Raw genomic sequence first — 27,834 nt, 5'->3', positions numbered from 1 at the left:
GTGTTTTTCTTTTTACTCTCTTTAAACGAGGACTTTGTATTTTGTAGATAACCTGAATGTTATTAAAGGGTATAACCGTGGGCAAATAAAGCACCGTGTGTATTAATGCTTCCAGCATTTGAGTCCTCACGTTTCCCTCATTCAATACACATAGCTGAGTTGACTTACTTTATCTTTCCGAGAAGATAAGGCGATATTAGCGCTTTCCAAACTCTTTTCCTGCCAAAACAAATAACGTCGCTCAATCCCGGAGGGGGGAAAACGTGTTGCCATTCAAACATGAGCCGGTAACACACGATGATGTTTGTTTTGCTTCGAGGCTAATGTTAGCATCGGTGGCTGCTAGCATATGCTGCTAGCTTTAGCGGCGTGTTTTACATGTGCCAATAACATTATAAGGGGAATCCCTTACTAGGTCAAATTTGGTCAAATAAAGCTTAATTAATGACAATTAATAGTTAACGCTAGTAGTGCCACCGTCAGTGCATTCATTATATTGAGCCAACAAGCTAACTGTGAAAGTGTACCGACGTGAGCTACTTACGCATCTGTGATCCTCAGAATGGGTGTTAAAAAATACACAGCGTGAGTCGTTAGTGCCGGGTTTTATATCTTCACTTTCCATTTCAATTCACTGCGTTTATTGACTAAATAAATCTGCTTCGGTTTGTTTGGGGTTTTTTTCCTGCATGTCACTTCCGGTTGTACGGCGAGCGAGCAAGACCAAATAAAGTACACACAAATGCATATTGATGTTTAACAATTATGCTGCTTTTTAAATCGATTACGTTATTCGTAATGAATTACTTTATTTTAGACCGTGGCAGCAGAAGCAAGCAGTGCAATTCCGTTTTATCTAATATTAATAATTGTATTTTTTAAATAGTAGGCCTGTAGCCTTTTTGTAAAAACTCCTTAACCTCCTGCTGGTGTTATCTTCAGATGAAACTCTTTTGCAGCCAAATGCAGCAAGGCGTGTGACCTTTGTCCCAAATGCAGACAGCGGCTGTGGCATCTGTGAAAAAGCATCCAGAATCAGAGCAAAGAAGAATGAAATGTCAGGGTGTGTCTGTTGGAAATGTCTGGAGGGCTGTTGCTCTCTCTTCAACATTACTATCCTCCAAATGTCAGTTTTTCGGGGTTTTAGACTTTTTTGGACTTTTTTTTTTTGCATGTGCTGCGCTCGTTGTTTGTTGTGTTGCATTTGGGGTAGCTTGGCAACGGGTGTGTTGAATGTTACAGCACAAAAGAACTGAGCTGCACCCTTTTTTGTCCTCGATAGTTTAACAGCACAGGTATCAAACTGTGTCAGAAAGAATCACTCCCATGTTGTTGAATATGTCAAAATGGAGTACGGAGTTTGCATGTTCTCCCTGGGCATTTGTGGGTTTTCTCCAGGTACTCCGGTTTCCTTGCAGATTCCAAAATTATGTGTGTTAAGTTAATTTGCGACTCTAAATTGTCCATATGTGTGAATAGTTGTTTATTATTGTTGTTATTGTTATTATTATTGTTGTCTATATGTGTCCTGCGATTGACTGGCAACCAGTCCAGGGTGTACCCCGCCTCTTTCCCAAAGTCAGCTGGGATAGGCCTCAGAATACCCCTGCAACCATCGTGACGACAAGTGGCATAGAAAATGGATGGATGGAAAAATAAGCTAAACACATAGCAAATATATATATATATATATATATATATATATATATATATATATATATATATATATATATATATATATATATTAATGCGACAATAATAAATAATGTATGTTAGTGGTTAGTTATACATTAGTGCTATCGAAAAGCAGTATGTAGAACTGTGGCCATCATAACACCTTTAACATTCTGTCATACAAGTGTAAAAAGAAGATAAGCGCTGGATAACAATACCATAGTGTTTAAGGAAGTTGAGAAGGTGCTAACCACCATAAATATTTAAGAGTACAAACAACAAATGGCATACTCACGCTTAAATTGTCATACTCCCTCTTAATTCCAATGCTGAGCAGCCAAGACAGAGACGTGTGTACATTTGGTTTCTATTCTGGTCATCATCCTGTTTCTTTGTTGATGTCATTGGAATGGAATCTCAGGTAGCATCCACCAAAGTTAGCGTGTTTATGGGTAACCTGCCAAAATGTTGCCCGTTTGCATACTTTTTTCCAGTTAGCATACAATATGGATCGTCTAGCAAAAAAACTTTTACAATTATAGTTTTAAATGCATGAAACAATTATAAATGCATATAAATGATGAATGAAAGGGATACCTTCATTTACGTACCTTCAAGATGTGACTGTTCCCAAAGACAGTGTGATCAACCCCCACCGCTTCAACACCACCTTACTGTTTATTTTTAAACTATTTTAACTTGTGTTAACTGTTAACAATTGACCAAAACTCCAAAAACTTAGCTTTATTATGAACTGCACTGAAAATGAGCATAATAGGTCTCCTTTAGGTCCCCTTCAAAGTAGTTCAAACCTTTGTTTGACTTTTAATCATCAACCTCCAGGTCGGATACAAAAAAATATTAGGTCACACATGCATATTTCACTCCTGTGACCATGCCTTTTTGTCCTGACGCTGTTCCGCTGTACTGTTGTGTTTTTGTATCCTTGTTAAAACATATTGTTGCGATACTCCTCCTTTGAACCAAAGATTCATGCGATAACGCAAAGATATCATGAAGGATATTGATTGACAATGGTCTGCAGCCAAACAGCTTGCAGAAAACAATGGGCGGTGCATACAGACAACAGAGGGAAGAGAGAGAGTGAGACACTCAACAATGCAATGATTCTTAAAGGGCCAAGCACAGCCTTAAAAAAAGCAATACAAAATTCCGCAAAAAAGCGAATCTGTGAAAGGTAAATCTCAATAGAACGAGGGAATACTGTATTAATATTGAATCTTACTTTGCGGAAATTCACTCTCGCAGACACTAACCAAGGTCTCACTGTATATAAAACAAGATGCGGAGCGCAAATGACCTGGGGGTTCCATTTTGGACACCATCGCTTTAAATGCTAACTGAGCTGACCTATCTAACAATATGGTGACATCTTATTGTCTGACTTTTAAGGTCATTGCATCATGTCGAGCTAGAAATCAGAAACAAATGTGACAAACATCAGTAAAAATCAGTGTGCATTTGTGGTGGAAATAAAAGCCGAATCGAATAAGGAGAAGATTACAGGGGTTAGCGTAGCAGACAATGGCGACGCGAACAATCGGACTCACAGGTTGTGACAATGATTGAAAGAACGCAATTAGCTAAGTACAACAGAGCTAATGGCACAACAAAGACACAGGTGGGTGAACACAAGGGATGGCAGGGAGTCGATTGGACAAAACGGGCCTGATTAAACTGACGAGGAGAGAGAGGTCAAATGCGGACACAGGCGGGCGGAGTGATATATTCCGATAGATCATATAGCATAACACCTCAAAGGGGAATTTTGCAAGGCACGAAACGTGACAAGGTGTTGCCGTGTGAACTTGAAGTGACACTTAGCATTCCATCAACAATTTAGAATCCACTCATCCAGTTCAGCACGTTTTGCCATAGCTAATAATCACCACGATGAAAACGAATGAGGGGAGCATCCACATTCATTTCAGGCTGTCAGTTTGCTAAACCGGTGTAATAAAAACATATTTTGCCATCAGAAAGAAAACAAACATGGAATGACAAATTAGTGTGGATAGGAAATAAAACATCTCTGAATGGCTGTTATTTCAATTGATTAAGGCAGGTGGTCCTCGTGTTATGAGTTCCCTTCCGAGACTGTGATGCAAGTCGAAGAAGTCGCTCACACTCTACTCAGAACACATGAAGGACATCAAAAATACAGTCATAAAAAGATTAATACTCATACATTAAGGTAAAATATGCATACAGTGTTGGAGCTGAGGAGCACTACTGTTCATCACTTAGAAACTTTGCACCAAGCTATTAATGAAATAAAACTGAAACTCAGTGGAGTGGTTAGCGCGCAGGCCACACAGCTAGGAGACCCGAGTTCGATTCCACGAGTTTGCATGTTCTCCCCGTGCATGCGTGGGTTTTCTCCGGGTATTCCACATTCCAAAAACATGCTAGGTTATTTGGCGACTCCAAATTGTCCATAGGTATGAATGTGAGTGTGAATGGTTGTTTGTCTATATGTGCCCTGTGATTGGCTGGCCACCAGTCCAGGGTGTACCCCGCCCAAGACAGCTGGGATAGGCTCCAGCATGCCCGCGACCCTTGTGAGGATAAGCGGTAGAAAATGAATGAATGAAACTCACCAAATAATTAACAGGATGTTGATGGATGTAGAAGAGTTGATCTAGCATGTGTATGTGCTGGGGAAATTTCCCACAATGCAACAAATTCTGTAAGGTAATATATTTTGATCTATTTCGGAATTTCGACGTAGGCTTTAATAAAAAATAAATGGAATATGTTGGTAGTTTGAGGATAGAAAACTAGTTTTGACCATCTAAATACAGAGGTTATCATTATTAGAGCCCTGTAGACATGAAATAACACCCCTATGGCTGTACCAAGCTAGAGAATCACTGGACACACTCGATGGATGCCGGTTTTCAAAGTATTTCAAATTTAAGGAGTGGTGAAGAATGACAAAGTAAGAAGCCAAAAAACGTACCACTTCCACATCGAATGGAAGGAAAAAATTTTGCGAAATCATGTTTCCAATTAATGAACCGTAGTTCACAAGTGAAGTCAGCATTCATGGACACGACTGCCAACAGTCAGTGCATAGTAAACCTCTACTGCCACTACTCGAGTATGTCCAAGTTTACTTTCTATTGTTCATTCATTCATTCATTTTCTACCACTTTTCCTCACAAGGGTCGCGGGGGTGCTGGAGCCTATCCCAGCTCTCTTCAGGGTACACCCTGGACTGGTCGCCAGCCAATCACAGGGCACATATAGACAAACAACCATTCACACTCACATTCATACCTATGGACAATTTGGAGTCGCCAATTAACCTAGCATGTTTTTGGAATGTGGGAGGAAACTGGAGTACCCGGAGAAAACGCACCCACGCATGCACGGGGAGAACATGCAAACTCCACACAGAGATGGCTGAGGGTGGAATCAAACCCTGGTCTCCTAGCTGTGAGGTCTGCGCGCTAACCACTCAACCGCCGTGCCGCCACTTTCTATTGTATTGTACTTATATTATATTATACTTATATTGAATATATTGTAAAAAAGGCTTGCTGAAATTCTGAGGCCCGATAACTTGTATGAAAATAAAGGTCAACACAACTGAAATGCGTTCATACAAAAAGTTTTATTTCCAAATGAAATTCAGTGGAAAAATTGGTGCAAACAAAAGCACCGAAAGCACATGAATTAAAAGATGATCTCGTGGAATCTGTCATCATTCTCCAGGAGAACAATCAAGTTCATTCCAATCATTGACCAAAGAGGAGATCAATGGCAGCTTATTTCATGAAGCAGCTGCCTCCTTCCTTCTTTTCTTTTCTATCTTTTTCAATTAAATGGTCATGAGTGGGGAAAGATGCGTGGTCATACACACACACACTTCAGTGGATTATTCCTAAACATCCACATCTCTCGTTTGATATCACTAACAAACGCCTGAGGTAATAAATTATGTATTAAATAAAAAACTTTTAAATATGTTTCACCTGCGTATCACATTGAATGCTTTTTGAGTGCAAAAAATAGTTAGCATTCAATGTCAACACATCTTACAAGACCTGTAATGTCCGTCAAATAGCAGCTTTTTTCAAAATGTCTGTTTTAGAGTCCAATCTCCTGCTTGTAGCGCCTGGTGAGGGTGTTGGCCTGCATGGTCAGCTTACCCAGCACCCCCTGCAACCCGGTTAGGTGGTACTGGAACTGCTTCTCCAGGTCTTCCTCCTCGTCCTCTTCGTCTTCCTCGGAGGAGCCGGATAATGAGGAGGCGAAAGAGGCGGTGGAGTTCATGCGGGTGAACATCGGCGGTGCCAGAGCCGGGGAGACCCGCACCCCCCATTCGATGTCTCGCCGGATGGACTTGAGCAGCTGGTAGTAGCTGTACATGTCCGCCTCGTCCACATCCGGCTGCTTCGGACAGGCTAGCTCGGTCTCCTCACCCAGAGGCACGTCCCGAAGCAAACTGGGCACCATGACGGTCTGGTCCATGTCGTTCACCGCGCCGATGAAGCGGTTCATGGCGTTGAAGAGAGAGTTCTTCGGGTTGGGGGTTTCTGGGAGATGTCGCAGCATTTTGAGAGTTAGTTTCCTTAACGTAAAACGAATAAAAAAAGTGTCCGTGTTCTGTGTAGTCACTCCGTTTGAAAGTTGCTGCTTCTTTTGCTGTGGACTTCCTGCTCCATTGCTTTAAATAGAGACGTGTTGCAAAGCTGTCCCTCTACCTGTTTGTCCAGTTCTTCAACTTAAGCTGGATCCGTATTGACCTGGAATAGCACCCGCTTAACAAGCACAACAACGAATGACGCGTTCAATGACATAGACGTGCTCCACAAGAAGCAAAACTGCCTCTGTTCAATAATAAACTTTTTAAGTTACCTTTTGAAAGTTCAAAAAGTATAAAATATCCCAGCTTTATAGATGACATCACCACATACTGCAACCATGACACATGCATGCAACGAGAAAGTACGGGGGACGTCTACATGAATATTCATGAACCACAGCCATCAGGCCACCTTACTTTACGGATACACCCCAGCCAATCACACGCCACAATTGCTACTCTAGGAGGTGGGGCTAGTGAGAGACGAACCAATGAGGATCTAGGTCTCCATATAAGTAAACACAACACGTGGGATGAACCCTGTAGAAGCCTTTGTGTTGCTAAAACAAATGTTAAAACATCTAAAAAGAAATAAGGGTGGATGAAGTCACAAGTAGGCTACCAATTCAATGTGTATTGCCACGCCTCACTGAAATGACAGCATAGAAGTGGTGCTTCAAGGCAAGAAAGAATATGCACAATTATGGTAAAAACTTAGGATGGTTTGGTCTCAGTGGAGGTTTGGCCTAGATTGTAGAATTTATCTCTTTTTTTTTAATTAGGAAATTGGTTCAACTCCCAGAATTTGGAATTAGTGAAATATGTCACATGTTGACTTTACATTATAGAAAAATGTTTTTGAGGAAAAAGTTTAGTTTTCAAGAAAAAAAAATTAAAAAGTAGTATATTATCAAGATAAAAGTAGTATATTTTTTGAAATATTTTTCTTTTGCAAACAAAAGTTTAATTTTCAAGAAAAAAGTTTAGTTTTCAGGATTTTTTTAAAAATTAAAAAGTAGTATATTATCAAGATAAAAGAGAAAATCTAGAATGTTTTTGCAAACAAAAGTTGAATTTTCAAGAAAAAAGTACTATAATATATTTTTGAGGAAGGAGTGGTATATTTTCAAGAAAAATGTATATTTTTCGAGCACATCTAGTTTGTTTTCAAGCAAAACGGTAGTATGACGCAAAAGTAGTATATTTTTGAACAGTTGTGTATTTGAGAAAGGTCATATTTCCAAGAAAGGTAGTATATTTGAGAAATACAAATGTATATTTTAGAAGAAAACTTGATGTTCATGAAAAGCAGATGTAAAATTGGCAGAAAAAGTTATATGTTTTCAAGAAAAATGTATATACTGTATAAGAAAAATGCATATTTGAGAGTTTGAGAGGAAAATGTCGTATATTCTAAGGGAAAAGTTTTAAAACAAAGACAGTTTTTCGATAAAAGCATTGTATATTTTCCTGAAAACTTGTATACAGTATTAAAAAAGTAATATTTTTGATATTCAAATTCCGAAATTCAAGTGTGACGCATACATGTATGAACTGTGTGGTTTAGATGTCTGTCAAACAATTCAGTTTCGGACACTAATGTTGATGTGCCAAAACATATGTCAGTTATGTAATTGTGAATCCTATACTTAAGTTTAGTTTCACAAGATTTTTTTGAAAATATTGCACGATATTACGTACTGCATATATACTGTGTTGGTGTAGTCAGCATATTCATGTCATGGCTCCAGATACATATCTATAGGAAACACAGGTTTCAAGCAACTAGCTTGCCATACGAGTTGAATAGTCTCTTTCAACTGCACAATGCAGCCTGAAAGCCTGTTCTGGTTTCACTTGGGTTGTTTTGACTGTCAAAAGGTGATCTGAATCATGATCTTTCCCAAAAGTCAACAAAGGTTTGATACGTTTACACAACAAAACGGGAAAGCTTTTTTTTTACGTACAGATTGCAAGGTTGCCGCAACAATCTGGCTCAGAGTTGAGTTTCAGCTTTGCGTGGGTAATGCCTGTTGTTCCGGCGATCAAGTCTGATCCTTATACGTCAACACATTCTTGTATGTAGTTGAAAATCTTGATAAGAGTGAAACTACAAAATTCAAACTGGAAACAATTCAATTCAAACAATTGTTGTTTTTCGTACTTGTGTTAGCAGTGAAGAATTAACCTTCGCTATAGCTTAGCGTAATGACTTTCAATATTCAGACTTTTGTGTTTTTAGCCTGTTGTCGGTTGGTCACGTGTCGAGTAAACAGCTCAGAGACCAACTTTTGCAGGTATAGGGGCTTTTGTGTCGATAACGGGAAAAAAATTACCCAAAAAAATCAATGACAATGAAAAAAAAATTGGTATCCAACTGAAATTTTGTTGTTTTGTTTGCGCATATGTTATTAATGGCGGCACGGCGGTCGAGTGGTTAGCGCGCAGACCTCACAGCTAGGAGACCAGGGTTCAATTCCACCCTCGGCCATCTCTGTGTAGAGTTTGCATGTTCTTCCCGTGCATGCGTGGGTTTTAACGGGTACTCCGGTTTCCTCCAACATTCCAAAAACATGCTAGGTTAATTGGCCACTCCAAATTGTCCATAGGTATGAATGTGAGTGTGAATGGTTGTTTGTCTATATGTGCCCTGTGATATGTACCCCGCCTCTCGCCCGAAGACAGCTGGGATAGGCTCCAGCACCCCCTGCGACCCTCGTGAGGAAAAGCGGTAGAAAATGAATGAATGAATATGTTATTAATAGCCATATTATGCCGGCCGTACAAAATCAAAAATTTATAAATATATGTAGGTATATTAATTCGATGAGGTGTATCAATCTATTTAACAGAGTTATGTAAACATTAATAGTGTCAAGTTTTTGCACTTTGTGATGTTTTTCCTCACCACATCGTAGTCACTAAATCGCTAAAATAAAAATTTCCAAATAATTCATTAAAAACCTGTGTAGAAAACATTTATTCATTTCCCTACAGAATACTTTTATGTCTTACTAACATTTTGTTTGTGCAGATGTTAGCATTTAATCCTAACATAAAAATATACATTCTCAGAAGGTACACTTAAATGAGTTTCTGATTAAAAAAAAGGACTGTTCCCACTGACTGGTGTGTCAGAAATAGGCCACAATCACTCTTTCACAATGTAGTAGTACAAGTCGTACATGCAGTATCAGTGTGTAATCGGAGCTGTTGTTCATATTCCATACATGAAAACATGTTTTCATGCACAGACAGCGTCCACTTAGTAAGTTTAAAATAGTGCCAGTTATATAAATGCAGCAAGGTGGGGGTGATGCAAGGGGAGATGACTGGCATTGCGAGACGGCGTGGTGGATATGACGATCCCTGGAACAGAATGGGCACAGCGTGTTCTTGGTGCTTGTGAATGAATCAGCCGGACAAAATTGTTGCTCAACAAGAAACGAGAGAATGTGAAAAAAATGGAAACTCGCCGGGTGAGTTTCTCCTCCCGGTACTCGAGTGCACAACATGGCACGCTATCATATTACCTGCTTGTTACCTGCTAACCCTGGGAGGCTCGATATTAGCATGGTTTCTGTCGATTAGCATCGCACTGATAGCTAGCTGCTACGCTAGCAACAGAACTTCTTATTTTATTGTTTTTTTACTGCAAGGAGTAATCAACAATGAGGAAAAATAGCCCCTCCATACTTTATTCCACACATAATATATCTTATTGTTTACTGTTGTATTAATAAAACAAATAGCAAAGTCATTCACAGCTGCTACTTGGCGGCCATCTTGAAAATAGCAGCAGTCAGGGCAAATGAGTCATAAATACCAAGAACATGTTTGGTGAATTTCACATACAGTGCAGTTTGAAAGCAGTTTTGGAAACTTATCTTATTAAAGTTGACGTCAGTCGTTGATTAATTGATACACAAGAATTCGGACAATAGTGCACTACTTGGCTGTGACCAGCAGAGGCATGCTAGCTATTAGCTATAGCCAAACTAAGGCATCAATATTCAGGTGAGTTTGTTTTTTTTTCATATTACCATAACGTAATATAATTTTTCTAACAGGAAATTTAGATATATATTGTTCCGGATGTTTTTGTTGTATTTGGAAATAGTTTTAACGCAATGGTTTACGAAAAATTCTGACAGTTTTCATGCAAGTGAACATGTTAACTAGTGTCTAAACGGAATATTTAACAATATTACCGCTTGTCTACTTCAACTGCCTATGCCGTGACTAGCGAAGCTAAATATACAGCTGTCCCTCGCGATATTACAATTCACATTTTGCTGCTTTACTCTATCAAGGTTTTCCAAAAAAATATAAATTCATACATGACGCTATTTTCGTGTATTTTTGTCTAAAATTAAGCATTTTCAAGCATAAAAATGGCTCAATTAAGTAAAATTCAAATATAAGCAATTTTTGAAAATGCATTTATGTATGTATGTAGCTACATTGGCCACTAGGTGTCAGCAATGTTACATTATGTCACATTGATGACAGAATAGTAACGGCAGGAAGAGCGTTTCGGAACTCGGAGGTAAAGGAACGACAACAATGAACTGTTCCAATGCTATGTGAGTTTTCTGATTATGTTGACTATATTGGATATTATGATTGTAAAGGTGACTGTAGGGGTGTTATTTTATGTTTCGAGGGCTCTAATAATGTTTAGAAGGCCGAAACAGGTTTTGTATACTCTAGCTATAAAAATTCATTCATTCATTCATTTTCTACCGCTTTTCCTCACAAGGGTCACGGGGGTGCTGGAGCCTATCCCAGCTGTCTTCGGGCGTGAGGCGGGGTACACCCTGGACTGGTCGCCAGCCAATCACAGGGCACATATAGACAAACAACCATTCACACTCACATTCATACCTATGGACAATTTGGAGTCGGCAATTAACCTAGCATGTTTTTGGAATGTGGGAGGAAACCGGAGTACTGGAGAAAACCTAGCTGTGAGGTCTGCGTGCTAACCACTAGACCACTGTGCCGCCCAGCTATAAAAATATTTCATTTAAAAACCAAAGAACCCTACTTTGGGGAAATTCACTTATCATGGTTGGGTTTGAGACCAATTAATCATGATAAACGAGGGATTATTGTGTATCAAAAAAGGGTATTTTTAAAAGCGCTTTCATACAGCAGGAAAAGTAGTACCCCCAAACCCTCGACAAAAACCAGATGACCTAGGATCCATACAGTCAGGAAAAGCCAGCGTGAAGCGCACATCATCAAGACATGAGCCTGCACTCCTGTCAACAGGCCTGTCAATCACAAACACCAGGTTGCAGGACGACCCTTTGCACTTGTCAGAAGGGATGCACGCTAGCATGAAACCCAGGAACGCGTTCCAAAAGCCTTTCTCAATCGCGTGTCATGTCAAGAGAGCTCGGCGCGCAGCGATTACAGCGGGTGTCATCATCATCATCCCGCAGGCTTCAAAGAGGCGGGAGGAAGTAGCGGAGGCGGAGAGGAGGAGTAGCGCGACGGCGAGGCGCAAGCGGCAGACAGCTTGAGTAAGGAGCTCTGGCTCGTGTCATCACCAGCGCACGTTTTGCGCAAAGTGCGAGGGAGGCCGGAGGCTGCGAGCGGCAATTAAGATGTGACGACGCATGTACAGCATAAACACACAATGAGATATAATGCGTGTTAGAATATTCGTTTTTTTTTTTAAATTAACAAAAAGACTGTCATCATCTACATCGCAGTCATCCATCCATGTTGTGTTTGGGGTAAGTAGAACAAAAAAAATCATCATATAAGTGCGGTTTTGCAATAATTTTAATGTGTCTGCCCACTTTCCCTGTCCTTTCTCTGACGTGTGGGGCAGGTCGACCCTTTCCTTTAAACTTATGTCCATCGCTTATGTCTTATGTCCAGACCTGACCGTGAATTTCCGCAAAGTAGGGTTCAATACTATTCATTCATTCATTCATTCATTTTCTGGTCGCTGTTCACCAGCCAATCACAGGGCATATATAGACAAACAACCATTCACACTCACATTCATACCTATGGACAATTTGGAGTCGCCAATTAACCTAGCATAGTAAATTTAAACGGGACCTGTTATGCTCATTTTTCAGCCCTTTGAATTGAGTTGTTGACTCCTATAGAGCAGCTACACACAATAACCAGCATAGAAAGCATTTTAGATCTTCCAGAATCTGCACCTATTCAGTTGTATTATTTTGGATTTCGTGCCTTCCGCAAAAACGGTCTGTTTTAATTTATTCCACCCACGACCATCCTCAAGGCACGCGAATGTTTGAGTGTGAATGGTTGTTTGTCTATATGTGCCCCGTGATTGGCTGGCGACCAGTACAGGGTGTACCCCGCCTCTCGCCTGAAGACAGCTGGGATAGGCTCCAACACACTCGCGACCCTCATGAGGATAAGCGATAGAAAATGAATGAATGAATGTTTGTTCTAAGGGCTGCACGGTGATTGAGACCCGAGTTCGATTCCACCCTCGTCCATCTCCGAGTACTCCGGTTTCCTCCCACATTCCAAAAACATGCTAGGTTAATTGGCGACTCCAAATTGTCCATAGGTATGAATGTGAGTGTGAATGGTTGTTTGTCTATATGTGCCCTGTGATTGGCTGGCGACCAGTCCAGGGTGTACCCCGCCTCTAGCCTGAAGACAGCTGGGATAGACTCCAACACGCTTGCGACCTTTGTGAGGATAAGCGGTAGAAAATGAATGAATGAATGAATGCCTCGTTTCAGTTGTATGAACTCTGCCTAGCAACAGAAAATGCTAGCCAATGAAACACACGTATCTCTAATTATTAGTTTTTAATAACAGGAAATCACAAAATCACAAACTATATTAATTTTTTTTATCCACTGATCCAAAATGATGCTTGTTGTGAGTCTGGTTAATAATGTCTTGTGCAATCAAGATTTTTTAAAAAGGCATCTTTGACGTATGTACTGTAGTTGGTGCCATAGCATAAAAGGAAAATAAATAATTATGTTGTCATTGTAACGCTGATGATGACGAGCTGTTGCGCTGGATGTGCGTGTGTGTGTGTGTATGTGTGTGTGTGTGTATGTGTGTGTGTGGGTGCGTGCGCGCGCTAGAGAGACATTAAAAGACAGACTAATAGCGCTTCCCCAGCGGATGTCTCCCTCTGGCTTCTGGAAGGGAGGAGGGGAGAGGAGAGAGATGGGAGGGGGGGCATTGAGCGGAAGCCAGCGGCACTCACGCTCCATTAGCGGACCCACTGCCGCGCCGCTCCGCCGGTAATTTGTGTAACGAGGTTGCAGCGAACCCGGGCAGCTCGGGCTCGCCGAGTAATAGCCTCTCCTTCCCATCATCTCGCCGCTTGCCGACCTTATTAGGGATGCAGGCCGCGTGGCTTCACTCGGTCTCGTGTTTCCTCCCTCTCTCACGCGCTCGCTGGCTCTCTCTCTCTTTTTCTCTCTCTCGCTCTCTCTCTCTCCCTGGCTGTCGAGCGTTACGTTTTCCCTCGGAACGTCAGCGCCTCCAAGCGGAAAAAAGTGGTACTGTATGTATTTTTCCCGCTTTTACTCCCGTTTTTACCGCCACTGACAGGACACAACATTAGGCACACTCATATAATGATATCCAATATAAGATGTTGTGCCACCAATTCTGTTATTACAAAAACAATACTATGTGATACATTTCAAGCATAACTTTCAATTTGATGCATTTTTTTTTGCTTTTGTGACCGCTCAAATCTATAAACAACTTATATAAAGAACTATACCACAAAAAGGGTGGTTTTACATTAAAATAATTTATATTTATTTTCCCGCTTTTACCGCCACTGACAGCACACAACATTAGGCACACTCATATAATGATATCCAATATAAGAGGTTATGCCACCAATTCTGTTATTACAAAAACAATACTATGTGATACATTTCAAGCATAACTTTCACTTTGATGCAATTTTTTTTTGCTTTTGTGACCGCTCAAATATATAAACAACTATACCACAAAAAGGGTGGTTTTACATTAAAATAATTTATATTCAAAAAACTATTTACAATTGTCACATGAGACGTAAACTGTGTGTGTGTGTGTTAAAACTTGCCTTCCTTTCAATCAGTGTGTTTTTACATGCACAAGATCCATGCCCAGCGCCTATCAAATGCACTTCTGCCATCTTGTGGCCGTTTTTATAGCTTAAAACTGGCCTCTTTTGAATGCGTAGTTGTGTCATCCCCTCTTTTTGCTTCTCAAGTTAAAAAAAGCTAAAAGACGTATAAATAAGCACTTTTTCAGTGTGCAACTTACAAATCAAAATGATTAAGCTCATACTATAAGACATACACAGTGGTGTGAAAGCGTTCTGATTTTTTGCACGTTTGTCACACTTAAATGTTTCAGGTCATCAAATTTCAAAAGATAACACAACTGAACAAAAAATGCACTTTTTAAATGAAAGGGAGAACAAAATCCAAATTTACATGGCGCTGTATGAAAAAGTGATTAAAACATAATTGAGATTAGTTGAGCTCCATCAATCTGTAATAGTTTATAAAGCCATTTCTAATGCTTTGGGACTCCAGCAAAACACAGTGAGAGCCATTATCCACAAATGGCAAAAACATGGAACAGTAGTGAACTTTCCCAAGAGTGCAGCGATTGCAACACATCCAAGAGGTCACAAAAGACCCCACAACAACATCGAAAGTACTGCAGGCGTCACTGCAGTTATACATATTAATACATGTAATCAACTGTGATTACTAGCAGCAGTGTTTATACCAGCAATGAAGAAACTCCGACAAAGACGTTCCATTTTGTCAATTTATTGATAATAATAATAATAATAATAAGACCACTGATGGTGACTTTGTCAATTAATAGTAGACATTATGGTGTAGTTTTTGAGTGTCTGGTGACCCCATGTGCAAGCTGGATGGCATTACAGTTTAGTATTTACAAGTCAACAACATTAAAATCACTAAAATAAACACAGCTTCAGTGGCGAGTTGCGGTATTTCCCACCAAAAAAAAAAAAAAAAAAAGCCACCACCAAATACTGACCAAAAAACAAAATAAAACACAATATATTAACTCCGGTACATCACAAGGAAAATAGTGAAATGCAGGGGCGGGAAAGAAATCTATGTAACACATACTGAGGGGGGGAAAAGAATCACTTGGTAAAGCTGTAATGCCAAACTCTACTAGTAGTCTACTTCATAACATCATCGGCCACAACTATTGATCAGTGCAAACAAATACAGCTAAACGGCAGATTCACCAATTAGCATATTAGAATGAGAAACATTACATCAGTATTATAAATTACATTTACAGTACATATCTACAGATATGATGACATAATGATAATGGAAGCGGCGTGTTGATGCACCACACAGAACACTGTGCACTTATTGACCATATCTGGCGACAGTAACATTGAGTCAAACAACTTTAAAGAATAAAATTCGGCAAAATATTATTTTTTTTTAAATAATAAGTAATTGAACAAAAATATTGCGAGAAGGATAATCTTATGGGATGATAAAGTCCAAATAGTAGGAGGATAAATTCATAATTTCAGGGGGAAAAGTCGTAATTTTACTTCATAACGTCCTCACTGTCATAAGAAAAAATATTAAATATAGTCGTGACATGACAAGAAAAAAAGTTCATTCAAAAAGCAACCAGCAACTAAGAGAAAATAAGTAAAAATATTAAGAGAAAGAGTGGGAACGTTGAGAATAACGTAATAACATTAAAAGAAACTCATAATTTTTTCAGAATAAATCTGTCTTTATACTAAAAAGGCCATTTTGAAAGAATTATTTCATATGAGAAGTCATAATTTTCGCAAATTCTCGTCATATTTTGATAAAAACAATACATGTTACGATAGAACTCATCAGTAGAATAAATTACTTACTTAAAAAACAAAGTCATATATTACGAAAGGGTGGGGAAAGCTCTGCGTTTTCCACCTTTTTATTATAAAGTTGTAATATTGCAAGACACCAACTTGTAATTTTTTTGGGATAATAAAGTTGTAATGATGAAAAAAGGCCATTATATGGCCAAATATGTTGTATATCGTCCTCCTTTTGACAATTAAATCCTACTGTTATGAGCTGGAATTTTTCACAAATAAAGTCATATTTGGAGCAAAGTCGTATATTACTATTACTTATATATTTTGTAATTTTTAAAATAAAATTAAAAAAAAGTTGTGCATTTTCCGCCTTTCTAGTATAATGTAATATTGCCAGTGGGGAAAAAATGGTAATGTTACTTTATATAGAGTCATAATACTAAAATTATTACATAATTAAGTCATTCATTTTTTTTTAAAAAGGTTGTGTCTTGGAAAGAGGCACATTTTTAAGAATTAATATAATGAGTAAAAAGTCGTAATCTAAGTGCCAATTTCATACCAAAACTAAGAATTTTCCGTGTTTCACCGCTGTGCTGATTTGTCTTTGTACTCTTCCGGTAAATCCCATACGGTATATTAGTAAATATATTTAATTATAAGCAAAATAAACAGTCCAACAGCACCCCCTGGTGTCTCTGAGCAGAATGACCAAATCCTATATTGGGTGAACTGAAGTAAACCATTGCTTTGTCTTTGTAAACACACAATGCGACAGGTGCAGCACTAATCTACCAAAGCACTACCGCTACAAGCAGCTTCACTAATGTCGTGGTGTACAAAAAACGAGCCAACGAGTGCCGTCCGTCACAGTGAGGTGACAGTGTGGTGTGTGGCACAAAGCTTTGTGAGCGGGGGAATGATGCTTTACAGTCAGGTGGCTATAAACATGATGGGATGTCAGGCAGGCAGCGAGACGGAGAGAGATGCGTGATTAGTATTAGTGGGAAGGAAAGAAAGTACTGTCGTGTGTCGCTGTCTTTGTTATCTTCTCTTCATCTCACTGAAAAGACAAGATAATCAATGGAGCGGGGGCCCCAAATGCGCCGCCATTGTTTATTATAGCATATGATGTATAGCTTTTAAAAATGTCCCCCACCTGCCGTGTGACGTCAGCTACACCATCTCGTACTGATTGGCTGTGATGATCCTGGACAGACAGCAGGCCAGCAACATGCCAATCAACTGGAACACACACACACCATATAACATTATATACAGTGATTTTACTGTCGTCTGTGTTCAAAATTACTTCAAAAGTTCTGAATTAATTTGGATTACATTTTCAGGAATTGTCAGGAAATGGGATATGGAAAAACTGATTACATTTTGGGGGTGATCCGGAACCCCGTCTGGATCCAGGAATGTTTTAAAGGACCATTTTTGGCATTTGTGCATATAACTGCACAAAAATGGTCAGTGCACTTGGAAAAGGGACACGTTTTTCAACAGGTTCTACAAAATATCAAAGATTGATCTACAAAATGTAGGATTTTGTGTGAATCACAACATGGGGAGGAACTATTATTGTGAAGTATTATGAATCCTGACCCTTCTGACCCTTTTTTCTCAAATCTAATCAAACTATTATTATACAATTTGCTGATCTGGTAAACCTTCAAACAGCTAAAATTATGGCTAAAGCCAACAATAACATAGACAACCCAAAAAATGCAATCAATGTCATATTCAATAAATATACATAACTTAAAAGCTTCATTAAAAGATGTGGAAAAGGTAAAAGAATGTAAGAAAACATCAAGTAAAAAGGACTTGAATAACAATTATGAATAGAGAAATAATATTTAAATGAGAAATACACATAAAAGTTAGCAGAAAAAATTCTTAAAAGATAAGAAACGTATAAGATAAAATACAGAATTTAAAAAAGTATGTCAATGTTATATAAAAGCTTTAGTAAAAGTAAAATAATAAATACAATAAGCTAAATGGAGGTAAGTGAACACATTACACCATAAATGTAATGTACGGGATTGTAGTTATGTGAATTATTGAATAGTAAGAATGAATATACATTAACTAAAAAAACTAAAATATATTTAAAAATATAGATTTAAAAAAGTAAGTTAAAAAAAGAAGATATTATGAGGAAATACATGAATGGATTTAAGAAGGTAAATTGTAAGTAAAAAATAGTACTTTAGGTAGTATCGGAAAACTCCAAAAAACATCCATTAAAAATACAGTTTTTGTGATTCGATTACCACTTCCTCACTACATCGCAACTTCCCAGAAATGAATTAATTCATGAATTATTGCTGGTTTGTGATAGACTATGGTCTATTATTAGTGAAAACATATTGAAATACAAGTGATATGTAATATTCTGGTCACTAGGGGGCAATAATGACAAATAACATTGAGACATTACCTTACATCAGATTACCTTAACACTGCATGTAGTCATGAAGTTAGCCATAGCATGTCCGACAAGGTAAGAGTGAAAAGAAGTTCTCCTATTTCATGTGATAGTGGTAGGTTTTTGGCTTCTTAGGTTTAAATAAATTCAAGGCTAACGGTTTAGTTTGCTAGCTTGTTAGCTCGCTAGCTAGCGGTAGTCTTGAGTCCCTGGAGCAATAACATTTGCACAATGTGTTGTTAACAGTGAATAATGTTAAAAATTGTATTTAGAAAGTCATAAAAAATATAAATAATATTATAAATATTATATAATTTAGGTAAGTTAGATAGAAGCTTTACAGAAAAGGCGAGGAAATAAGTAGAAAAGACAAAGCTAGCAGATTTCCTTGAAAGATCTAACAAAGGAGGTCAACTTCTTTACCTGAGAGAATGCGATGCCAAACGTCACTCCTGCGATGATGGCCATGTTGGTCTCCATGAAGGAAGTGACCAGCTCGTAGCATCCCTGCAAATGACACATACAACCGTCATACATACGTCCGGTATGTACAACATGCAGTGGATAACACGGGTGAGCCGGTTCAATAGAACACTGCCGCTGACCTGGTGGTAAACTTTGTTGGGGGCCACGGTTGAGTTCCGGAGGTCGACTGGGTTGCAGTCGGAGCTGTTCATGCAGCAGCTGGCTGGGATTCCATTGGGCGGGTAATAGACGCTGGCGAACCAACTGGTGTAGTTGTACACGCCGCAACAGCGCAGCTAGGAGAAAAAAAACAACCAAATATGGCTCCTTGCCCTACAAAGAGATATGTCATACATTATAAATCACACATGTTGACTTACCCTGTGCTGCAGGTTGTCAACAGCGCGGCTCGCCTCGTCCTCGGAGTTGTAGTTGAGCACCGCGTCGGTGTACGTCCTGCGGAAGGTTCCCTTTATCTACGACAGTGATGGCAATGTTATCATCACCAGCTCTTTAGAATTACATTTTTTTTTTTAGTTTGGGACCAAAATGCGCACTGACCTCATGGCGGAACACAAATCCGCTAATCCCCGCCACCAATTCAGCGAGGAAGACCAGCGACAGAAACATGGCGTACTATACAGAGAGAAAGAAATCAATATAATGTAGCGCAGAGCAACCTACAACAAATACAATAAACAATGTAATGATAGAAATGCACGACCATAATGAACCCCATTGGACATCTTATGGATTATGTTTGGTAAATTACCCTTATAGTATACACTTAGCTCAGCATTATCAGCATTTTGACTGCCATTAGTGACTAGACTGCCTCTAAAAGACGCTACTTTTGTGCCTTTTTTCCATGTCAGTCTTTAGTATTAACAGCAAACAAACAGAATGGAAGGAACAACGACAAGCAACCTGGGATTCGACCCTCATGTGTAGGTTTGGGCATTGAGTCTAAATCAGGGGTCTCAAACTCAATTTACTTGGGGGCCACTGGAGCTAGGGTCTGGGTGAGACAAAAAACGCATTTATTAAAAACAAAAAAATTAAAAAAAACTTCGCTTTGGTTACAATTTTCTACAATAAAAGCTCTGATAAAACATTCCACTGTTCTCAAATATCATACTTTTTATTTTTCTACACAAAATAAGATGAAAAATAAATAAACAAATCAAGAATAAAGAAAATCAATCAATCAGTAATAAATAAATATAATAATAATAAAACGGCAAATAATAAAAACTTAAGAAACCACATATAGTTGGTGGGTAGACAAATTATTTTTTTCAGATTAAAATGAACAAAGCATTATTAGAGCCCTGTAGACATGACAAAACACGACTATAGTCACATTTATACTCTTTTTATTTACAACATATTGCGCAACTGCAGGGTCTTGAGACACATGCTAACTCGCAAACTAGAGAGCTAGCGACCTAAACGGTAGCCTTCAAGTTATTTACTTTAAACTTAAATAGCCAAAAACTTACCACTTCCACACGGATAGGGAGGATAACTATTAACAGTTATTTAACCTTTAACATGAACATTAATCAAACGTAATATTTTTTTTCTGGGTACATGATACCATACAGCATCCATATCAAACTTGCGTAGGCAGCACTAACATTAAACTTTCATATCAAGGCGAGGGCCTCAAACTAGTGTCCTGCGGGCCACATTTGCCTGCAGGCCGCGTGTTTGAGACCCCTGGTCTAAATCATCAATGGGAACCGTAACTAATGGTCGGATTCTCCTGCAATGGCACAAATCTTTAAAGAAGAAGCGACTCAAAAGTTTCGTACAAAACACGGTCGCTCAATGCAACATCTGCCACACAATACCACGACCCAAAGTAGGGTAGATGAATCCAAATTAAAACTGGCTTGACTACATTTGCATTTTTCCAACTTTTTTCAATGTCTCTGCTCTGTGTAAATGGCACAGAATGGGGAAGAGAATTAACAGATGCAGATTCTGTATAAAAGGCACAGGAAGAAATATTCCGGATCTTTTGTTATGGCTTTGATGCAGCAATTTTGCTGAATCTGTGTGTAAAAGAGGTTCTGTGTAAAAGGCATAGGCGTTCAAATGATGGATCTTCTGTCTTACCAGTTTGAGCATCCATGGACTTCCTCTGCAGGTGGCAAAGCATCCAAACAGGCCAAACACAACGATGACGGTCCCGGTGCCGATGAGGACATAAGGGGCGTTGGTGGAGTTGTCGGCTATGAGCGAGATATAAGGGCCCAGCATCAACTTGCCCCATACTCCCACCGCCAGCAAGATGGCCCCCGTTATCTGAAGTAGGATTGGAAAAAATGCAATGTTAGAGAGCAGAATGCAAAGCGGAAGTGGCTTTTTATTCCTGCCATATTCCTTCTCCCGACACGCAGAGGAGGATCAAGGTAGAACGCAAACGTGGGAACAATTAGAGATGGAAGATGTATTTATCTGGAGTATAGGATAGCAATCACCTGGCTTATGAATACGCCTGGCACAAAAGGAACAGTGGGGGGGGGGGGGGGGGGGTGAGAGGAGACAAAGGCAGAAACTCAAAGACGCTCCTTTGATTCGACGCGAGACGCTTTCTCCTGTTGCGCCGCTCTTAGCATTTCAAATGAAGGCAGGCGGATAAAAGAGCGCCGTTGTACGAGGAAGCAGCAGCAGCAGCGCTCGTGTGTATGTGTGTGTGTGTGTGTGTCTCGACTGGGAACGTCTTTCCTGGCATGCCAAAAAGAGCTGGGCGCCGGGCCGCCTGCTGATGATCCGCCTCCGAGCGACAGCGGGCCATGATCCTCTAACCCCTCATCGCTTCCAAGCGGAGGCAGCCTGCCTTCCTCGTTGTCAACTTGACAGGGAGACATCTGCACAAAATGTCTCCCTCAAACCTTCAAGTGTGTGTATGTGTGTGTGTGTGTAGGGAGGGGGGGGGCACACGAGGCTCTGACAAGGAAAGACAGCAGGTCCATTCCACTGTTGGCTGTAGGTCTTTAAAACCTGATCTTATGCACTAATACATTATTCACACCCACGCTAGTTTGTGCAGGTCACCGCTTGCTGACACCATTTACACTTCTGCCCCCTTTGGCAGGGAATGAACACGAGGTTGTTTGGAACGCCAGCCTTTCCGACCGACCGCCATGCTGGGATCCTAAAAAAAGGGATCATTGCACTTCAGTCTCAGAAGTGTTTGCACAGCTGTTAAATGCACACATGCGTTTTCTTATCAAGGCACGTGCGCAGACAAGGACAATGAGTTCCAGATGAGGCGTGAGATGATAACACGATGAAGGCAACAAGCCAGACCAAGCAAAGTGCAAATACACTGTTGCAATAGGGCAACGATTTAAGGTAGTGCACAGCATTTTTCATACTATGGACTTAACTACGGTCTATTTGTGGTCAACCACTAGGTGGCCTAAGGTGTTTATTTACTCCTTTTGCAGAGAGTACCAGGCATTTATTAGGGGTTACTGAAACATTCAATAATATACACTACGTACTTACTGTATATGTAGCTTTTGGGTGGACCTTTTTCACGATGGACCTTAAATGCATTATACTGTAAGCTATACAGGTGAACTTCATTTAACCTTTACTATGCTACTTCCTGCTGCAGGGCCTTACAGCTAGAGTTTGCATGTTCTCCCCGTGCATGTGTGGGTTTTCTCCGGGTACTCCGGTTTCCTCCCACATTCCCCCAAAAAACATGCTAGGTTAATTGGTGACTCCAAATTGTCCATAGGTATGAATGTGAGTGTGAATGGTTGTTTGTCGATATGTGCCCTGTGATTGGCTGGCAACCAGTCCAGGGTGTACCCCGCCTCTCTCTTGAAGACAGCTGGGATAGGCTACAGCATGCCCGCAACCCTTGTGAGGATAAGCGGTAGAAAATGAATGAATGAAACTCACCAAATAGTTAACAGGATCTTGGTGGATGTAGAAGAGCTGATCTAGCATGTGTATGTGCTGGGGAAATTTCCCACAATGCAACAAATTCTGTAAGGTAATATATTTTGATCTATTTTGGAATTTTGACATAGGCTTTAATAAAAATAAATGGAATATGTTGGTAGTTTGAGGATAGAAAACTGGTTTTGACCATCTAAATACAGAGTTTATCATTATTAGAGCCCTGTAGACATGAAATAACACCCCTATGACTGTACCAAGCTAGAGAATCACTTGATGGATGCCGGTTTTGAAAGTATTTCAAATGGATTGGTGAAGAATGACAAAGTAAGAAGCCAAAAAACGTACCACTTCCACATCAAATGGGAGGGACATTTTTTTTTGTGCCCTGTGATTGGTTGGCGACCAGTCCAGGGTGTACCCCGCTCAAAGACAACTGGGATAGGCTACAGTCCCCACCCCCGCGACCCTCGTGAGGATAAGCGGTAGAAAATGAATGAATGAATATACTACTTCCTGTTCACTAACAAGGAGCTGAACGGCAAAATTCACAAGTGTGTGATCAATGAAACAACCGAAAGCTTTTTGTGAGTCGTGTATACTACAGTTTAACACATTTTGAATATCATCCTATAATACAGTGGAACCCTAGTTAGCGTCAATAATCTGTTCTGGAAGCCAAAAACATACTCTAATTGAATACATTTTTCCTGTAGAAAATAATGTACATCCCGATAATCTGTTCCAGAAATGTAAACGAAAAACATTCATTCATTCATTCATTTTCTACCGCTTACCCTCACGAAAGGCCGCGGGGGTGCTGGAGCCTATCCCAGCTGTCTTCGGGCGAGAGGCGGGGTACACCCTGGACTGGTCGCCAGCCAATCACAGGGCACATATAGACAAACAACCACGAAGGCTACCGTTTAGGTCGCTAGCTCTCTAGTTTGCGAGTTAGCATGTGTCTCAAGACCTTGCAGTTGCGCAATATGTTGTAGATAAAAAGAGTATAAATGTGACTATAGTCGTGTTTTGTCATGTCTACAGGGCTCTAATAATGCTTTGTTAATTTTAATCTGAAAAAAATAATTTGTCTACCCACCAACTATATGTGGTTTCTTAAGTTTTTATTATTTGCCGTTTTATTATTATTATTATATTTATTTATTACTGATTGATTGATTTTCTTTATTCTGGATTTGTTTATTTATTTTTCATCTTATTTTGTGCAGAAAAATCAGAGCTTTTATTGTAGAAAATTGGAACCAAAGCACTGAAAAAGTTTGTATATTTTTCTGTTTTTAATAAATGTGTTTTTTTTTTTTTGGAAAACCTGATGCGGCCCAGCCTTGCCCAGACCCTAGCCCCAGTGGCCCCCAGGTAAATTGAGTTCAAGACCCCTGGTCTTAATGGTGTTTTGCCGATCTCTTGATAATGATGCAGTCACTGTTTATGGCCGACATGATTGGCTATAAATTGTTTCCTCCATTTCTTTCTCCCCAGTGTGTGGAGGATTGCCCTTGTTGGCGTGTTCATTTGGAAGAACCCAAGGATAATCAAATCCATGAGGATACAAAGGCTTCTCAACTCATGTTGGTTTCTGAATTCCAAACAGCCTCACCCCCCCCCTCCTCCTGACTTTTGTTTGTAATTCAACACCATGCGGCCATCGTGGTCAGGGTGTAGAGTTTAAATGAGGTCAACTCTCTTCGTCTCTTTCCCAGGCCTCCTAATAAAGAAGCAGAAGGTGCGATGACAAAATGTGCTGGCGAGGACACAACGCACCACCTGCTCCATCCACGCGAAGGTGCACGACGACCAACCAGCTATTCACGCTGGAGATGTTATCTGCCACGACAAGCTGATGACAGTGAAAAGCGAGGCCCGGCGACAAGGCCGCAATGCTCGCCAACTCTCCACCTCCCGGGGGTCAGAAAAACGAGCCACTGACAGTGAGATCTCCGCATACACGAAACCCGAAGCTGCCGCAGACGTCTCGGAACACTAATACCGACTAAATATAAAAGGTTAGGGTCTTGGTGACAGTGACACATGCCTTGTGTGGAAGTCCAGCACGTCTTTGTCAAGCCAAACTATGCCCGCTCACATTTAGGAGACTCAGTACTGCGGTTGTCACATTGTTGCCTCACATGTGTGATGACAAAAGAACTCCAAACACTGACATTGTAACAGGTAAAATGTCAAATCTATGGCTAAAATCTTACTATCACAAGCCGAGTTAATGATTATAATCTTGTAAACTACTGTTTTATATATGGTAGTACATACTACAGTCACACATACATGCTTTTTCATCTATAGCTATATTTACATATGCATGCATCTATCACATGTCATATGTAGTATTACAAAAACATGTACAGAAAAATGCAACAAATGCAACAAAATGGAGAGCAGTGACGCACACAAGTGTATTCAGGAGTCAAATAGCATACATGTTGTTGTATGTATATCTGCATATAGTAACAATTAGTGAGCTGAGAAGAAAGTCCCATGTCATTAATCAACCAAATGTTCCTTTTCGACAAATAAAAACCTGGTTTGCTGCTCTGCACACGTCTTAATGTTGTTGTTTTGCTGTCAAATGTTACATTTTAGCTGTAAAAGAAAGTTGCTACTTAGCTATAATTACAATAATAGTAATTCAGACTGCATCTCCTGGATCTCTGTGTCTTGCACTGGAATGAATGTATATTTTTAACCATTATTAGAGCCATGTAGGCATTAAATAACACCGTTATAGTCCCTTTTACGCTCCTATTATTCCTTGTTTACGCCATATTGCTAAGGCATGGGGTTCACTGCAAGGACACACGAGACAGCCATGGCTGCATAGCATGCTAGCGAGCTAACTGGTTAGCCTCCAACTTATATTTATTCTAAACTTAAAGGGGACCTGTTGTTCTTTTTGCACTTTTCTGACCTATAAATGTAGTTAGAATGTTTGATTCACGTGTTAAACGCTGCCAAAAATTACAGATAATGAGGTTTGCGAATTTGAAAGTGAGCCCTGAAAGATGTTTGGGATGGCTCAAAACGCTCGGTTTCAAAAGGCGTGGTAAAACTGTCCCTTTGAGATGTCACAACGGGGCAGACGTCCCTTATATGGGCATGTCTTTTAGCAGATGAGCTCCCACAAAGCTGTGCTTCCTCCGCCCTCTCCCAAGCGCTGTTCCTGTTTACTTGCTAGCAAAGCTGCATTTGTTTACAATTCTTAACGACAACACCAACAGGCACAAGTGGTTCGAGTTCCTGATTCCGTACCAGTAGAAGAAATGTATTTTAGTCTTACAACGGCATTTCACACCAGATTGTTGTTGTGGTTGACAGACTGCTGCTGAAGCCTCAGCGTTTATTATCAACTCCTGTACTTTATTAGCTAGCGGCAAGTAATCCTTAGTGTGACCAACCACAGCAGAGTGGGCATACCTAGACGTGGGCTGTGGGTGGAATACATTAAAACGGACCGTTTTTGCGGTAACCATGAAATCCAAAGATGTACAGCTGAATAGGTGCAGATTCTGGAAGATCTATAAAGCTTTGTGTGCTGGTTATTGTGTGTAGCTGCTCTATAGGAGTAGACAACTCAATACCAAGGGTCAAAAAATGAGCATTATGTATATGTATATGATTTTCTCCCACATACACATGCGCTATATAGCCTGGGGGCTAAGCCCCCCCCTTTTCAAAAAAATAGCGACGCCCCTGGTTCATACGTGCATGTTACGATACTTTGCGTCATAATACAAGTATAGTACCACAATAACGCTAAATACATATGTATGTAAAACACCGTACCGTTGCTAAAGTGCGACTGAAGCTGAAAGCATCAGGCCTGCCAGTCTTGCCTGCCCCGTTACAAACGTCATGTGTCGACTTGCACGGCTGCGGTGATAAAAGTCTCCCTTTGGTTGGGGCCGTGTGAACAGACCCGTTGTGGTTCGAGCCACACTTGACGCCCAAATTATTGCGAGCCTCCATTAAAGGAGATGGTCGCTCATTTTAACATCCAAACAATCGCTGATGCTGCTACTGGCCGTCCCCTTCATCACACGCATCCTCCTCATCACCACCACCATTATACACACGCACATTAAAAACAGCACCGCCACCATCGTCATACATCAACGGCCATTAAAGGTCGTTCACTCACCCAGAAAACGAAGGAATAGACGATGAGGAGTGTTTTAAGGCAGGTGATAACAGGTTTAGTCTCCATGATGTCTCTACAGACGTCGGCTGAAACAAACACTCGCAAATAAAACGTCGCAGCCACGCGCTGCAGCAGCCTTCACAGCGTCACGAATGCAGTGCCTTAATGCAGCCAGCAGGGGGAGCCCGCCACCGTACCAGTGTACACTGGACACTGCAGTTTCCGTGAGCATATGAGAGACAATATAAATATTAAACATGATCGAAAAGATTAAAAAAAGATCGCTGTAGCGACTCCATAAAGAAAAAGAAACAAACAAAACATGTCAGATAAAATAGTATAACATGTTAAATACAGCTTTTCAATTTATTCGCCACAAAATTACATTTTATTTTATGTAAAAAACGCATTGTGGACATTTGAGTTATATAGTTGAAGACAAACTGTTCTGCAAGAAAAACGTTTGAATACTATTTTAAAGTTAGTGGAAAAGTAACAAAATGTGGTAATTTTAAGAGAATAAAGTTAGAATTTTATGTTTCACGAGTCGGGCAAGCCAACTGATGAAGTTATTTATAAGGAAAGCTGCAGGAATGAAGACCTATTATAAGAATCCCATTTAAAACAAATAATTTCAAGTGAATAAAGTCAACCACATTGTACTGAGCAGCCAAGACGAGGCA

General features: G+C 40.0%; 3 protein-coding genes and 1 long non-coding RNA gene across 7 annotated transcripts in view; 1 reads left to right on the top strand and 3 right to left on the bottom strand.

The window, feature by feature from the left end:
• The window catches only part of si:dkey-100n23.5 (cyclic AMP receptor-like protein A), an 85,746-nt gene extending 85,046 nt beyond the window's left edge, over positions 1–700 (bottom strand). For 3 of the 4 annotated variants that reach the window (XM_058081675.1, XM_058081672.1, XM_058081674.1), the window contains exon 1: positions 545–700. In XM_058081675.1, coding sequence (XP_057937658.1) covers positions 545–625 — 81 coding nt within the window. In that variant the 5' untranslated portion in view covers positions 626–700. The remainder of the gene's footprint in view (positions 1–544) is intronic. The other variant, XM_058081676.1, reaches the window with a different exon arrangement.
• A 4,582-nt stretch (positions 701–5,282) lies between these two features.
• On the bottom strand, positions 5,283–6,644 carry LOC131135900 (mid1-interacting protein 1-B-like). The gene has a single exon (XM_058082318.1). The coding sequence runs from the start codon at positions 6,256–6,258 to the stop codon at positions 5,791–5,793; it is 468 nt and encodes a 155-aa protein (XP_057938301.1). The 5' UTR covers positions 6,259–6,644; the 3' UTR covers positions 5,283–5,790.
• A 2,984-nt stretch (positions 6,645–9,628) lies between these two features.
• LOC131135794 (uncharacterized) lies at positions 9,629–24,570 on the top strand. Its single transcript, XR_009131653.1, has 3 exons — positions 9,629–9,768; positions 24,325–24,357; positions 24,481–24,570. It is a non-coding gene; the product is annotated as an uncharacterized LOC131135794 (long non-coding RNA).
• On the bottom strand, positions 15,084–27,321 carry tspan7b (tetraspanin 7b). Its single transcript, XM_058082084.1, has 8 exons — positions 27,152–27,321; positions 21,175–21,363; positions 19,612–19,686; positions 19,431–19,526; positions 19,191–19,346; positions 19,009–19,092; positions 17,305–17,390; positions 15,084–17,208 (listed from the first exon to the last, which is right to left on the bottom strand). The coding sequence occupies exons 1-7, from the start codon at positions 27,215–27,217 to the stop codon at positions 17,322–17,324; spliced, it is 735 nt and encodes a 244-aa protein (XP_057938067.1). The 5' UTR covers positions 27,218–27,321; the 3' UTR covers positions 15,084–17,208; positions 17,305–17,321.
• Positions 27,322–27,834: the final 513 nt, after the last annotated feature.

The sequence above is a fragment of the Doryrhamphus excisus genome, chromosome 9 (assembly GCF_030265055.1).
Source record: "Doryrhamphus excisus isolate RoL2022-K1 chromosome 9, RoL_Dexc_1.0, whole genome shotgun sequence".
NCBI classification, from domain to species: Eukaryota; Metazoa; Chordata; class Actinopteri; order Syngnathiformes; family Syngnathidae; genus Doryrhamphus; species Doryrhamphus excisus.
This window is presented reverse-complemented; position numbering and strand designations above follow the sequence as displayed.

Coding starts and splice junctions, on each gene's coding strand:
- LOC131135900 (XM_058082318.1), bottom strand. CDS start 6,258: ATGCTGCGACATCTCCCAGAAACCCCCAACCCGAAGAACTCTCTCTTC.
- tspan7b (XM_058082084.1), bottom strand. CDS start 27,217: ATGGAGACTAAACCTGTTATCACCTGCCTTAAAACACTCCTCATCGTC. Junction 19,527..19,611: donor GATTTGTGTTCCGCCATGAG/GTCAGTGCGCAT, acceptor TCACTGTCGTAG/ATAAAGGGAACCTTCCGCAG. Junction 19,093..19,190: donor CCAACAAAGTTTACCACCAG/GTCAGCGGCAGT, acceptor TGTCATTTGCAG/GGATGCTACGAGCTGGTCAC.